The sequence below is a fragment of the Solanum tuberosum genome, unplaced genomic scaffold, assembly GCF_000226075.1.
Source record: "Solanum tuberosum cultivar DM 1-3 516 R44 unplaced genomic scaffold, SolTub_3.0 scf00188, whole genome shotgun sequence".
Taxonomy (NCBI): Eukaryota; Viridiplantae; Streptophyta; class Magnoliopsida; order Solanales; family Solanaceae; genus Solanum; species Solanum tuberosum.
The window spans coordinates 779,422-795,962 of NW_006239119.1; the positions used below are offsets into that span (position 1 = coordinate 779,422).

At 36.3% G+C, this 16,541-nt stretch overlaps 2 protein-coding genes across 2 annotated transcripts; one reads left to right on the top strand and one right to left on the bottom strand.

Moving 5' to 3' along the window:
• Window positions 1-513: 513 nt before the first annotated feature.
• Window positions 514-2,574, bottom strand: LOC102584651 (40S ribosomal protein S20-2). The gene is made up of 3 exons (XM_006355206.2): window positions 2,367-2,574; window positions 1,610-1,723; window positions 514-867 (listed from the first exon to the last, which is right to left on the bottom strand). Exons 1-3 carry the CDS (start codon window positions 2,476-2,478, stop codon window positions 725-727), a joined length of 369 nt encoding a protein of 122 aa, XP_006355268.1. The 5' UTR covers window positions 2,479-2,574; the 3' UTR covers window positions 514-724.
• Window positions 2,575-4,460: 1,886 nt separating this feature from the next.
• Window positions 4,461-5,555, top strand: LOC107062071 (uncharacterized). The gene has a single exon (XM_015312292.1). The coding sequence runs from the start codon at window positions 4,461-4,463 to the stop codon at window positions 5,553-5,555; it is 1,095 nt and encodes a 364-aa protein (XP_015167778.1).
• The last annotated feature ends 10,986 nt before the right edge of the window (window positions 5,556-16,541 follow it).

Here is a 16,541-nt window from a genome sequence, read left to right on the forward strand (position 1 = left end):
TAAAATTCATATTTAAAGTGACAATATTTTAAAAAATTATTTAGAAAAATTGATAATGCAGGATGAAAGTAGTATACTTACCCATCATCAATAATATGTGTTTAGATGTTATATTACTTATTAAATAATTACAAATATTAAAGAGTTAACTAATAGTCATATAGTATAATATAAATAATATTAAAATAATTTTAAATTACATATTTAAGGTGACAATTTAAAAAAAATAGAAAAATTTATTAATTCGAGTGGAAGTAGTAACATGTCAGTAATGTACTTTTTTAGATGTTATATTACATTAAAAAATAATTACAAATAATAAAAACTTAAATAACAATATAATAAAAATAATATTGATTTAATCAAAAAGTGAATTAGAGGAGGAGAATAGAGTTCTCTATTTTGAAGGGTAAAATAGAAATGATTTACTCAACAGTATACCGATTTATTGTTTTTGGTTAATCTCAGCAAATATTTTGTCTAGAAAAACAATAAATACTTGCGGTCAATTGCCAATTAACAAACGCACATTCTCTTCTGAATATCAAATAGTATCTGCTTTTAACTGCAAAACTGTAGTTGGAACAAAAGAAAACCTCTAATACACTTCGTCTGCAAACATTAACCCCAAAATTAAGATGACCACAAAAGAAATTCCAAACAACTAATGTACTTAAAACAGATAAACGGGTAATTTAACAACCTAATGAAAACAATTAAGATTCTAAGAATCAGCAATGGTGACCTCAACCTCAACACCAGGTTCGATAGTGATTGAGGTGATCTGCTTGACAACATCTGGGGAGCTAAAAAGGTCAATCACACGCTTGTGAACCCGCAGCTCAAACCTGTCCCATGTATTAGTGCCTGTCAATAAGATGAAATAGTTAGTACTACCGCCATAGACAACAAGTTGAGCCAAGTGACATCTAAGAAAGTTTGCATCAGATTTATAACTGTTCCAATTAGAGAATTCTTGTTGTTTGACCAAACAGGACTCAACAAAAATATCAGAAAGGAAATATTTTTTAACTCAACAAAGAAGATGAACATAAGAAGTCACTTGGATTCACATACATCTCCACCAATAGGTTCAATTGAGACAATGTCCTTCCAACTAATCATGCTCTAATTTTAAAGTATCTATGTTAATACATTGGCACACAAAATACTATGTTTGTGTGAAACCAACTTCAACATAGTAAGCTTCAGAAATTTGGACCAAGAATCAATTAAATCCCAAGAAAACACCAGAGCAATTCAAACATGAAAAAAATACATGTGATAGTACTTCTGTACAGGGAGACTTGGCAGTGGTAATGTGAAGAACCTTAATAGTCATCCACAAAGGCACTTTCGAATTAATTAATGCTCTGAATTAAACAAAGGGGTACTTTACTGACGGTAATTCATTCAAAAAGAGTATAGCAAACCATTAAACACGCAAAAGAGGTTCAAATAAGTACAACCATGTTAAGCTTCAAAAAACGGACTAAGAACAAATTAAGCCAAAACACTAAGCAATTCAAACAAAAAAATGAAATACTTGAGCATAGACATATCATGCTATCACAAAAACAAACTCAGAATAGATAAAAAGCAATAGTACCTTCTCCACAGGGAGACTTCCTAGTGGTAATGTTAAGAACCTTTGTGGGCATTCGCACAGGTCCCTTTACCTTGAGCCTCTTGTCCTTAGCACCACGGACCAAATCCGCACACACTACATACAAAAACAGTACCAAGTCAGTTATTGATGTAAATTACGAATAAAATCCACTCACTAACAGTGTTATAAAAATCACAAATGACCACATTATTAAGCTTCTGTCTCAACTAGATAGCCTATATGACTATATTCTAAAAACCCATAAAAAGCCCCAGTCATGTAACACCTAAAGTCGGGTCAAAAATCTTTCTGCATACTTTTTGATCACTATAAACGAAATATCTTCATTGCTCTCGCTGTGTCTGCCTCAAATTTCTACTACCTTGTAAAAATCATCCTATAGTTTTCCTAGAATATTTACAATATTCAAGTATTCGCAATAGCCTAAATAATTTACTAAAAGATTGCCAATTCCGATATGGGTTAAAATCCCCATCTCTAACATTCAAAATTCTGCCTTTAATGTCAAACCAGCCATTGATTTTCACTATTATAAGGTTGAAAGACAAAGGCATACTCTGCTGTACTTTACTCAATAGACAAAAGACATTCCCAGAAAAAACCGTAAGCATTAAAACATGAGCTAGAAACTGCATCAAACATTTCTGAAACAACAAGATCTTGAGTTCCGAGAACCATGATCCTAAATAGTCGATCCTAAACCCTGAAAAAGACGTGGGAGTTAAAAGAGAGAAACCTTTCTCAAGATTCTTAACGTTTTTGGAAGAAAGAGTGATCCTAATCTTGTGAACCTGCTCCTGGGGCTCCTCCAGCCCTGGTTTTGTCGGCTTCATTGCTGCATACGCCATACTTTCGATTTGATGAAGAAGAAGAACACGTAGCCGCCCGCAGCTTCGATTTTCTTCAAGGAGGATGAGAGTTGATTTTGAGTGTACTAGTTTATTTTTATATTATATCTATTTATTTATCACTAGGGTTTCGCCTCCACAGTTTTATTACTGCTTAGTCCTTAATGTATTGCTCAATTCACCCTTTCGCCCCTTGTCACCTCTTCCTCATTCAATAAACAAACCTTTTGTTTATCATAAATAAAAAAACGCTCTCAACCCAAAAACCTAATATCTTACTAACCTTATTGCGACGGCCAGCATGGCCAAAGCCACCACCAGTGGGGACATCCCACCGGAGGAATTCCCACCTCTTCCAATGAAAGGAAATATAGGAACACAACCAACCATCATAGAACCAAAATCCCTATACGCAATTATCTTAAAACCAAAACCCATAACCCCTCAAATCTCTAATGTTCCTCCTAAACTTGTCATCATCATTCATGGAGAACCTAGCATTACGTGGAAAACTTTAGAAATCAAAACACTCATTGCCCAAGAGAATTTGCAGTACGCAATTATTGGCAAATTCTCTTACGGAAAGTCAGAGATCCAGGAACTGAGAAAAACCTTACCAGGACACTGTGGTATCAAAAGTGAATGCACTATAGGAATTTTAGACACGAGACATATCCTAATTAGGCTGACTACAATGGAGGACTATGTACGTTTAATATCGACAGCGGCTTATTATATCAAAGTGGTTTGAGCCAGATGTCGAAACTACTATTGGCATTGCATGGATCTATTTTCCAGATCTACCGCCAAATTTTTTTGCCAAGGAGGCAATTTTCTCGATAGCTAGTGCGGTAGGGAAACCTCTAACAGTGGATATGGCGACAAAGAACCAAACCAGACCAAGTTGTGCAAGAGTCAAAGTGGAGGTGGATTTGATTGCGAAGCTTCCCCAACTAGTGAAAATAATTGAGGAGGATGATAGTACAGGGAATGTGAAATACAAGTGGATACAGGTGCAATATGATCATATGCCAAAATATTGTAAGGAGTGTTGTCTACAAAGGCATGATGAACACAATTGTTGGACAATTCACCCGGAATTGTATGACAATGGAGAAGGAGAGGACCAGAAGAGTGAAGAAAGGGTGAATGAAGTGGGCATTGAGGCTGATCAAAGACGAACATTGACAAGTGGAAAGGTGGTTGGCAACAAACAAAGCAGACAAGAATGGATTGTGAGTAGAAGAAATAAGTACAAGAGGGATAAAGCTGGACGCATTGAAGGGGAAATAGAATACCACAATAAAAACTCTTTTGAAGCATTGAGAGAGGAGGGCGAAGATGAGAAAAAAGATGAAAAAAGTGAGACAATAACATAAGAGAGTACTAAGGCATGGGTATTTAAGGCTTTTCATGACAAGAAAGATCAACAAGAAGAGGAAGAAAATCATGGTCCAATAGAGGTGACGGATAATGTGCAGCAGAAAAAACAACATGGAAAACAAACAGGTACAAAGCCTGACCCAAAAAGAACCAGATAATCAAGGGGAGGAATGTCAACGTATAAATGAGGAAGTAGAAAATGAGCAAAACAATGGGGAGATGGTAGTATATGAAACGGGTAATGAGGAAGTATTACCCTTGGATGTTCAAAATGATGATTATACGGGTAGGATAGAGACTGAGGTCAGTATGGATAAAGGAGACTTAACAAAAATCATCAATAAGGTGGCAGTAGAAGGGGACCTATCACCTAAACAAATAAGCAAACTCAAGGGTACACATACTAAACAGAAGACTCAAAGTGCGAAGGATACTATAGGGAATCAAGCCTCAATCAGGCACTCAAAGAGAACGATTGTCAAAAATACTAAGTATCAATGAAAGCTCTTATATGGAATATCAGGTCGGTAAATACCCAAAAGGCATTTACTAGACTTATTCAGATGCATAAAAGACAACATTTTTACTTTGTGGGATTAATGGAGCCTTTTGAAAATAGACATGGTGTGGAAGAGTATAAAAGGAGGTTAGGAATGAAATATGTGGTGGTAAATGCTAATGGGAAGATATGGGTATTTTTAGATGAGGCCATGGAATATGATATTATTGGAGATGAAGATCAAATGCTTACTCTAAAAGTACATAGTTGTGGAATGGGTATTGATGTAATGATATCGGTGATATATGCAAAGTGTACTCAAGGGGAGAGATTAAATCTGTGGGAATCGATGGCCCACTTAGCCACTACAGTCAACATTCCGTGGGTAATAGGGGGAGATTTTAATGTTATAACCAATGAAAGTGAGAAATTGGAGGGAAGAAAGGTCACAGATGCGAAAGTCAGGGATTTCAATCACTACTTAAACGTGTGCAACTTGGAGAATTGGGGATTTAAAGGTAGCAAATATACGTGGTGGAATGGCAGAACCGATGAGGGGTGTATTTTCAAAAGGTTGGATAGGATACTAACTAATGATAAAGTTCATGATGTTTTCCCAGTTCTAGAAGTTGAGCACCTAGTGAGAAATGGGTCTGATCATGCACCTTTATCAGTTACTTTAAAATCCAACAGGGAGGAGGTGATTAAACTATTTCGATTTTTGAACTTTTGGCTCAAGGAGGCATCTTTTATGGAGGTGGTGCAGAATAATTGGTGGGCAGATTTTGAAGGAGATCTATTTAGCTTGTTTCATTATAAGCTTAAAAGGGTGAAAAGGGATTTAACCCAATGGAGCAAGGAGACCTTTGGCAATATATTTCAGGAAATCATCACGCTTGAGGAAGTTATAAAGGTACATGAAACGCAGTTTGAAATTTCCCTAACAATTGCGAATAGAGAAAAATTGCATCGAGCTCAGGCAGACTTATTGAAACAACTTAATAGGGAGGAAGAATTTTGGAAACAAAAAGCGAGTATGGAGTGGTTTAAAGAAGGCGAAAGAAATACAAAATTCTTTCATGCTATTGTAAAGGGGAGAAGAAATAGGTTGAGAGTGAATAGAATTCAAAATGATGAAGGTGAGTGGCTAGAGCAAGAGTCTGATATAGCAAAGGCTGCAGAGGACTTTACATAAAGCAATTCACAAAACAAGAAGAAGCTAGAGAGGATTTTGAGATATTAGAGGAGCTTCCAGAGGTAATCGCCAATGCAATGAATGAGGAGATGCATGTCATGCCAACGATAAAAGAAGTTAATAGGGTAGTAATGGGACTAAATAAAAGCAGTGCAGGAGGACCAGACGGAATGACAGGTGCCTTCTACCAAAGGACCTGGGAGATTATAGGGGAAGACATTCACAATATGGTTAAGGCTTTTGTATGTGCAACTGAACTTCCTAGATACATCACGCACACAAATCTAGTTCTTATTCCTAAGAAGATAAATATCAGTACATTTTCAGACCTTAGACCAATTTCATTGAGCAACTTTGTGAACAAGATTTTTTCGAGGATAGTACATGAAAGAATCAAAGCAGTACTTCCCCGAATTATATCTCCGGAGCAGGCAGGATTTGTTAAAGGAAGGAGTATAGCGGAAAACGTGTTGTTGGTTCAGAAAATTGTTGCTGAGATAGGGAAAAGAGATAAAATCCCAAATATGGTCATTAAGCTTGATATGATGAAAGCATACGACAGGGTAGAGTGACTTTTTCTTACCAGGGTATTAAGACGTCTGGGATTCGGGGATAGAATCATTGACATGGTATATAGATTGGTTAGCTATAATTGGTATTCGATCCTGTTGAATGGACAACCAAAGGGATTCTTTAAATCAACTAGAGGTCTCAAACAGGGGGACCCCCCGGCTCTTTTTATTCTGACAGCGGAAGTGATGTCAAGATCTCTAAATGTTATCATGCAGAAGAAAGAATTTAAGAGATTTGGTATGCCAAGGGGAAGAAGCAAGATAAACCATATGGCCTTTGAGGATGACATGATTATCATATGCAAGGCAGAGGTAGGAACACTGAATATGATCAGTCAGACTCTTAGGAAATATGAAGAGTTATCAGGACAAAAAGTGAATAAAGAGAAAAGTGCAATATATCTTCATCACAAGGTATCTGGAGGGGAAGCTGTGGTTGCAGAAGTAGCAACATGAATACTAAGGAAGGAATTTCCTTTGAATTACCTAGGTTGTCCTATTTTCTACAAAAGGAAACAAATAGCGTACTACCAACCGTTGATTCAAAGAATAGGGGCAAAGATCCAAGGTTGGAAGGGAAAATTACTATCATATGGAGGAAGGGTGATTATAATAAAACTTGTGCTTCAAAGTACCGCCATTCACTGCTTATCCGTAATGAACCCTCCTAGTACTGTATTAAACCAAATACAGAGAATGATGGCACAATTCTTTTGGAGTAGCTGCATTGGAGGGAGAGGCTGGCACTGGAGTAGGTGGAACAATTTATGTTTACCTGAGGAAGAAGGTGAATTGGGATTTCGATTAATGCATGATATCTCTATGGCCCTCTTTTGCAAACTATGGTGGAATTTTCGAACCAAAAAGACACTCTGGAGTGATTACATGCAGAATAAATATTGCAAGAGGAATCATCCAAATCAGGTAACATGGAAAGTGGGAGGTGGAGGTTCTCAGGTTTGGAAGAAAATGTTGCAGGCTAGAGAGCTAGTGGAACATCAGATCTTGTGGCAACCAAAGAGAGGATCATCATCTTTATGGCACGACAATTGGACAGGATTGGGAGATCTCTATACAATCACCGGAGATAACTTTGAATGGGATGATAGATATGCGACGATAGAGGACCTTACTAATGATGGGGAATGGGATGAGGATGTTGTAAAAGAGATACTACCAACAGAATTTGTAGACCATATTCTAGGACACATTAAGCCCCCTCAAGGTAGAATTGAGGATGATAAACCATTTTGGATGTTAGACAATTCGGGAGCCTTTACTGTCAAATCAGCATGGAATTATATCAGGCGCAGGGAGGACCCAAATCGGATATATAAATGGATATGGACAAAAGGCGTACCATTCAAAATGTCATTCCTAATGTGGAGATTGTGGAAATTTAAAATACCGATAGATGATAGAGTAAGGAGATGGGGTATTGCAGGCCCATTTAGATGTTGGTGTTGTGTATAACCTAACTAAGATACACTGGCACATGTGTTTCTGAAGTCGGATTGTGCTAATAGGACTTGGTCATACTTCTTTTCTTTTACAGGTATCAATGCAGTAGGACTTTCATTGCGAGAAATCATCATGAAATGGTGGGGAGCACAATGCAAAGCTGATATGCGACCGTATTTTAGAGCACTTCCAAGCTTTATTATATGGGAGCTATGGAGAAGAAGAAACAAGAAAAAACATGAAGGGAAGGATCTATCATTATTAAGGATAATCCATAATGTAACCAGAAGCATGTATAGGTTAATCAAAGTAAGAAAACCATGGATGAATGTGTCTGGTAGATGGGAAGTAATGATCAAAGAGTTGGAGGAATATTTCACGGGAATGGTGGCCAAGAAAGTTAAATGGGAATGAACCCCAGAATGATGGATTAAATATAATACGGATGGTGCTTCAAGAGTAAACCCAGGATTAAGTTCCTCTGCCTTTTTCTTGAGGGATGAAAGAGGGGATATTATACATGTCGAAAGGGTAACTATTGAGAATGCAACAAGCACAGTGACGGAAGCAAAAGTGATACTAGAAGCTAGCAAGCATTGTAAACAGAGAAATCTCAATAAAGTTATCATCCAAACAGATTTGATGCTACTGAAAAAAGTGCTTACAGGGGAATGGGCGATAACATGGAACATATCAGACGTAGTGGAGGAAATAAGGACATGCTTGGAAGGAAAGCAACATATTTTTCAGCACATATTAAGGGAAGGAAATCAGCTAGCAGATCACCTAGCAAACAGGGCAATTGAGAATGGTAATTACATATTCACAGAGTTTCAAAACATGGATACAAGAGGAAGAAGGATAGTGAACAGTGACAAATTAAACATCCCATACATAAGAGTAGCACCAAAACTGGGATAATGGTAAATGAGGCCCTATCTTGTTTAGTTTGTTAATTGAATTTGGGCATTAGGCATGATGTAATTATTCTCTTTTCATATCAATAAAGCTGGAAAAAATTAAAAGAAAAGAAAAAAAACCTTTTGTTTATCACTAGGAAACTTGTCAATAATTTAGAAGAGAATGAAAAGTTTATAAATTAATGGGAAGACAAATATACCCCCGAACTTTGAAAAATGGTACGTTTATACCCTCTGGTATACTTTTCGTCCATCTCAGTCCTTGTCGTCCAATATTGGTGCACATTTTTCCCTCCCACTAACGGCACCCTCTTTGTGTACACGTGGCTAAATCCTAAGCCAATACCCGGTTGACCATTTCTTTTAACTCAAATCCTAAGAACATGCCCCATAACCCAATAAACCCACACAATTTGTGGGTAAAATATACTCTCTAAAATCTAAAGAAAAGACTCAAATCCTAAGTCACTTGTTACTTTGTTCATTCCATAAAGACATGTTCATAAAAATATATCTCCATAAATTTTCCTACATAGATAGCTTGAAAAATTACCCTTAGTTACAGAAAAATGTTTAGAAAAATTAGAGAATATATATATATATCATATATCATAATCCAAGAAACAAAAATCAATATTTCCTCAATCAACCCAACCCATCAAACAGATTACAGAAACCCAAAATTCAGAATTATACCATTTGGAACATCAATTGACCAAAGAAAATTCAATCTTGTCTCAATAAACCCATCAAACGAATTGGGAAAACCCAAAACCCAAATTGCAAAATCTGAAACATAACTTACCAAAACTTCTTAATTCATCAAAAGTAAGCAAATTTACAAAAACCCCTCAATTCAAAACATTTTCGGGGGGAAAAGGGTCGAACTTGATGGATTGGAGGGTACATAGAATTGGTACAAACAGGACATTCAAGAAGCTCATGAACACAAGTCGCTAGATGAATTGCAATTCCCCATTATTTCCATCACACAAGATACTGCTTCCGGTGTTGTTGTTGTGGGTCGTCGTCTTTGAGGACGAAAACTGAGAACGAATGATATGTGGATGAAGTTGTGGAATCTCATCTTCCTCTATACCATCAGAAGATGATACACATTCAATGCTATCAAACTCCATTCATGAAACAAAAATATATTCAATTCTTGATTCAATCAAAATCAAGAGCGGATGAAAACAAATCTTCTTTTGAGTAAATTTTGTGGAATTATTGAGGGTTTCTCAAGAATTGATGAAAACAAATCCTCTATTTTTAGTCTTGTAAGATGAACAAAGTAACGGGTGACTTAGGATTTGAGTTTTTTCTTTATATTTTAGAAAGTATATTTTACCCACAAATCGGGTGGGTTTATTGGGTTATGGGGAGGGTTTTTAAGATTTGGATTAAAAGAAATGGTCAACCGGGTAGTGGCTTAAGATTTAGCCACGTGTATACAAAGAGGGTGTCGTTAGTGGGAGGGGTAAATGTGCACCGATTATTGAACAGCAAGGACTGAGATGGACGAAAAGTGTAACGAGGGTATAGACGTACCATTTTTCGAAATTCGGAGGATATATTTTGTAACAACCCAAAAATCTAGTAAGACCAAGCTAGAGTCTAATGGAAAGTAATAGACTAAACTACAGCCTCATCGAGTGAGTTGGCCCAACCTCTAGTTGGTGTCTATGGTGAAGTTGGGAACCTAACTATCAATGATGGGTGGCGGAGAACTTGTTCTCTCCTTGGATAGGTTGGCGATGGGTAGCATGGTCGCCCAAAGTGCTTTGGCGATGCGCCAAAGTGCACTTGGGTCGCCTAGTGGGCTGTCCCACTTAGCCAAGATGCTGGAGAAATGGGAGAAATAGGAAAGGGGTCGCCAAGTGGGTTGGCGATCCGCCCAATTTACCCCTCCATTCGCCTAGTAAGCTGCCCATTTTGGGAGCTTACTGTTAAAATGGGCTAAACCAAGGTGCATTAGGCGAGTCGTCTAAGTGACTTAACGAGCCAAGGAGTGTCAAAGGGGGAGCTCCAGCGTGAATTCCATAATTTTTAAGTTTTAAGTTGGGATCCTTAAGTAGTCTTTCCATAACTTGAACAAACACTTTCCCATTCTTTTCCTAACAAGTATTTATACTTTTTAAGGTCAAATTTCCTTCAACTTAGTTACCCCCACTTATTAAAAAGAGATAAACACAATTCCCTCTTCTCTGAATAATCCTCTCTCTAAGTTCAAGGAAGAAGAAGAAGCCATGGGAGCTAGGGTTTGTAGATTGTCAAGGTTATTCCCCAAATCTTTCGAAGATTCTTAATTAAGGTATGGGAGTTCTTTATCCTTGGTTAGCTATCACCAAGGAGCCCTTTCAAAGTGTTTTCAAAGTTCCCCAATTTCTAGGTTTTCAATCCAATTCGTGGGTCTCTTTCTAAAAGTGTTTCCATTGATCTAAAATGGTTATTTATGATTATATATGAAGGTTTGTGGATGAATTCAAGTAATGTTTATGGTTTTTGAACAATTCCCCACAAGACCCATGTTTTCCCTTCTTTCTCAAATCTAAACCCTAGTATGCTTTGAATGATGAATGAAGGATGAGAATCTAGTGTGTTATTGTGGAATTCATTATTGTATTATGATGTTATCCTATTTGATGTATGAATGTCAAGAAAATAGGGTTGAATCTTGATGAAAGCCTTGATGGCTATGAATGTAGATTTTCAATATTTGATAAGTAATCTTCTATTGAATTGTTGATCCACTTATGGTGGAGGTGCTTACCTGCTAGTATGAATTATAATGTTGAGACAAAGCCCTTCTTCCCTACAACCCTAGACATGACTAAATTATGCTATGTTATGGATACGAATGATATGTTATGATCATTGTGGTGTTATGCATGTTGAATTGTATGAGGTGTTATTGTGGAAGGAGCCTACCCACATATTTCCCCTATATGAATATATGATTCTATACATGCCATGAATGATCTACTTGAATGATGAATGTATCCATGTCCATTGTATGAATGTTAGATATGTGATTTACATGGTCTAAGATCCTTAAATTCAATATAGGTGAATTGTGCATGGGTTGGGATATTATGTACATGTTATGACCCCTTTGAGAAGGGAGGCGTCTATGTGCCATTGTGAGGACAATCACACACACACACTCCATGCATAAACATGAATATGATGTGTCTATGGTGTAAATTGAAAGGATAATTCTCATATGCACCTTTACGTACTATTATGCATAAAATGTAAATGACCATGATTATACGACTAAGTACGATATGCTATGACTACACATGATAGGTTGATATTATTGTAGTATTATGTGTTGCATGAAAGGCTTTTTCTCATGAACATACTATGCATATAATATGAAATGTTTTCTCATAATATGACATATGTTGATTCTAAGGTTGAAAGGACATTTTCACCTAAAGAATCTATGAGATATTATGATATATGTTGGTTTGAGTGCCTAGTGCATTCTTCCATAAATATGACTTAAGTAAAGATTAAATGCTACTTCAAAGAGGGGAGTTTGTGCTTAGCACCGAGAGGATATGTATATGAGATAGGATTCCTTCACAATGGCGGGAGGTTCCCACTAAAGAGGTCTCATGAGATGGAAACTATAATACTATTAAGTATAAAGAGGTTTTCTAGAAGCAATCTCTTTATCCCTTAACTATGTGCCAACATAGGATTGTCATCTAATGGATCCACCTAGATGCTACCATGTATGTATGTTCTACCTTGGCAAGTTGAACACTCTCTTTTCGGTGTGGGAGGAAGACACCGGATTCCATAGAGCTCACATGGTCTATGTCGGTTATGGCAAAATCTCCCAATGTTGTAACAATGAACTAAGATATGAAAATGACTTATGAATGAGGACATGGGCTCTAACTAGGGTTTCTTGAGAGATACTACCTAGTATAGGTAAGGGTATTGGACTTTACCTATACATTGCACAAATGGGTCTTAAGGGGAGTTCTTGTGTGAGTCCTATATGTATGACAACTTATGAATGTATGGCATATAAGAATGTTAAGAATGACTTCACTTAATATGAACTATGCTTGTGAACTACACTTAGGACTTCTTGATGGGTTTGCTTAGTATATGTGGGGGTATGGGACTTCATTTGTACATTGCACAAGTGAACTTGTGAAAGGGTTAAGGTGTGTTTACTTATGATATGAAGTACATGAAATATGACTAAGATGTATGAACTACGAATATGATGCATGAACTATGACTAATGAATTCTTAAGAGGACCTACTTTGAGTGAGGGGTAGTATGGGATGCCACTCATAGATGTTAAGTATCCTTCGAGAGTAGTCATGGTATAGTTTCACTACATGTTGATGATTTACGAGTTGTTGCATGTCCTATTTGGGTATATGTTGTGATCTACATTCTTGACATGAATTAAGTGATTATGAATGCCTCATGATTATATGTATTAGCTATGCATAAGACTAATGTAAGTTAAATATAAGCATGGTGAACCAAAGGTAATACTTAGTGTAGATAGGTTTATGGGGTTTTATCTACACATGGCACAAGTGCAACCTAGGGTTACTTATGTTGTTATGCTATTATGATGTAATGATCTTAATGATTGAACATGCATGACTAGTATGTCTTGTAACGAGGAAAATGTATTAAGACTAGGTTTAGAGACTATGCTTATAGTGATGATATTACCCTTTGTGCTTTGATGAAATATATGTGAGTTGCTTGTGACTTGTGATTCTCCAACTCTTTCAAGATGATGTTCAAAATATGCATAAAGCATGGTTTCAACTAAATGTCCCTTTTGAGCATGTTTTTAATGGTTTTTTTTATGCATGGCTTACATACTTAGTACTTTTTGTGCTAATCCCTTCTTCTACATTTTCTACAAAGTGTAAGGATTGGAGATGTGGTGTCTTGTACATGAAAGATAGGTTTTTAAGGAGCTTGGAAATGAAGACTTGGGGAGTCCTCATAGTTTCGAGGACAAACCCACCTTGTCAACTTATGTCTTTACTTTATGTTTTTAGATTCATGTAAGGGTCGTGTCCCTAAGTTTGTATTTAAAAGATATTTAATTCTAATGTTATAGATGGTTTGAGACATAGTGTCATGGACTCTTTCTTATTTTATAAAGACTTCGATTATAAAGAAAAGTTTTAAATTTTCCGCATTTTTCCTATGTTCTTATGTCATGAAATGCTAAGGGATTGTATTAGACCTCTTCGAGGTCGAGTACGCCGTGTTACGACTAGGGGGTGCTCTCGGGTCATGACATATTTGTCCTTTTTCCCTAAACTAATTACAAATAAAGAGACAATTTTATTTTCATTAGAGCTAAGACTTGTTTTTCTTCTGAAACAATTATTTATTTCTCTTTTAATTCTTATATTTATATGTTATAGTTATTGATATGCATAACTTCCCCTAATATACTGGACATTATTTTTTCCTTTATCTTCTTTAATACTTTTTAACACAAGTATAAGAAGAAAAGATAAAAAAAAAAAACTAACCATGGAGAGGTGTTACATCAAATTTTTTATTCTGTAGCTGATTTTTTCTTATTAATAATGGATATTAGATTCTTCAAAATAATTAAATGAAAAAAATATTTAAAATGTCAAAAGAAATTGAGAAAAAATAATAATTATGAATGTTTGTTATAGAAAAGTATCATATCATTTTGTATATGATTAATTTTATGTGTATATACGACATAGATAATTAAAACAATATAAGAAAATAAAAATAATTTATGGACCATCAACTAATATTATTGAGTCATCTATTATTTAGAATAAATATAAAATTAAACAATTCCACTTTTATGGACAATGCACTTTCTTCTTCTTCTTTTTTTTCCCGAACAAAAGGTATTAACTGAAGAACTATTGAAGAAACAAACTATAAGAATATGTGGCTGATTTTCTTATTATCTTACGTTGTACAGAATAGTGTATATATACACAACCATAGCCCCTAGAGTCCTAACTAGCTTAGTCTTCTGTGTTAGAATATGTTTAAGACTGTCTTATACATGTGGCGGCTTGGTTAACCCTTGTCACTAATATGTTGACTTGTATCTTCATCACCCCCCCCCTCCCCCGGAGATGGGTAATTGCACAACGCCAAGCTTGATTTGAAAGAATAAAAAAAGAGCCTTTGTCAGTGGTTTGGTGAACACATCAGCGACTTGGAGCTATGAAGGAACAAACTTTGTGGTCATGGCACCTTAGACAACTTTTTCCCTCGTGAAGTTATAATCAAGCTCAATGTGTTTTGTACAAGCATGGAGAACAAGACTCTTGGTCAAGTGCATTGCAGAAATATTATTAATTTAAAGAAGAGGAGGAATGAGCAAGGAAATGCCAATGTCTCTGAGTATGTATGTGATCCATGTTAGCTCCGCAGCCAAGGAGGTCAATGACCTATATTCTGCTTCAACGCTAGATTTTTCCACAATTGTTTGTTTCTTAGAAGCCCACGAGATGCAATTTGAACTTAGAAATACACACAAACATGTTGTTGATCTTTGCGTGATAAGACAATGATGAGTCTTAGATTTTGACTCATTTAAGTATTGGTTTTCATAGTTTATTGTCCTCAAATGCCTAATTTTTTGCTCTAAACTAATGTTAAAGTGTTGATTTGCAGCAATGAAGGCGAAAGAGCAAGGCAAGGACATTATCGGGTAAAAAGAAGCGAAAAAGATGAAAAGGGTTGAAGATAGCAAAAGCTGAGAATCGCCAAAGCCACTCGGCGACTCGCCAAGTGGCACTTCAGCTCGCCTAAAGTTCCAGACTGCCAGCCCTGGGAAGAAACCTACTAGGCGATGGAAATGGACAGTCGGCGGACCGCCAAACAAATCGGTGACCTCGATCCTGACCGCCTAAAGTTACAGAACTTTGAGGATAAAGAGCCAAGACAAACTGACAATGGAATGGAGTAAAGGGTGCGTCACCGACTAGGTCGGCGATGCTCGACTTACTTCGTCTAACTGTCCTGAAAGCCAAAATTTGGGAAACTATAAATTGAAATTTGAAAGGCAATCTTTTAATCAAATCTTTTAGGAATCTAGTTTTCCTGAGTTTTCTATTGTAGAACCTTGTTGAAGGAGTTTTTAAGTAGATTTGGAGTTGGGTTTCTTATTTATAGCATTTTGGACCATTGTAAGGACTTGGATTGCAATACCCAGATTATGGAGAACGTAATTGGTATTGAATTCTTCCCTTTTATGATGTGTGGCTAAAACCTCAATTCTTGGGGTGTGATTATTTGTCTAATTAACTTATAGGTATTGTTTTTTAATGATTTAAATGTTGTTTTGAAGTGGGTTTAATTTATAGTTCTATGTTAATTTATGAATTGTAGTTGCAAATGCAATTTTAGCTTAGTGTTTTAGGCTTGCTCGAGAGAGGTTCTAAAACAAAGGTTATCGATTGATGATTGTAGTGTGTGGGTTGTTGTGGATTCAGCTCGAGAGAGTGAATATTAACTCATTCCTACCTATCTAGCTCGAGAGAGTAGATAATTAAGGTTTTGTCTGTTTAATGTGTTAAGCTTGTTGAGGTTTGAGAGAACTCGCTTGAATCGTAATAGTTGTTCGAGAAAAAACTATCGCATCTATAGCCTAGCCTACCCACTGAGACCTAGCAATTTATTAGTAAACTTCAATTACCCATATAGTGAAATTGGACTATAATCGATCACATCCCCGAGAATTCTCCCTCTATTTGTATACTCCCCTGTTTTCGTGATTATCGTAGTTGTTAATTGACACTTTCAAACCCCCCATTTGACATTCATTGTCAAACCTTTAACTTACTTTGTTTGATTTTGACAATGTCTACTTCTATAACCGATTAGAATCGCAAATTGAATTTCGTACTGTACCGCTCCCTGTGGGTTTGACCCTAAATCTTCGTTGGATTTTACATTAGATAACGATTGCTTACAGTTAATATTGGATAAGGTGTAGTTTGAGCATTTATCAGACAACCAC

What these genes read in the sequence shown, in the direction of transcription:
- LOC102584651 (XM_006355206.2), bottom strand. Translation starts at nt 2,478, where the DNA reads ATGGCGTATGCAGCAATGAAGCCGACAAAACCAGGGCTGGAGGAGCCC. An exon ending in CGTTAAGAATCTTGAGAAAG is followed by an intron (nt 1,724 to 2,366) that starts GTTTCTCTCTTT and finishes TTTTGTATGTAG; the next exon opens with TGTGTGCGGATTTGGTCCGT. An exon ending in GAAGTCTCCCTGTGGAGAAG is followed by an intron (nt 868 to 1,609) that starts GTACTATTGCTT and finishes TCTTATTGACAG; the next exon opens with GCACTAATACATGGGACAGG.
- LOC107062071 (XM_015312292.1), top strand. Translation starts at nt 4,461, where the DNA reads ATGGAGCCTTTTGAAAATAGACATGGTGTGGAAGAGTATAAAAGGAGG.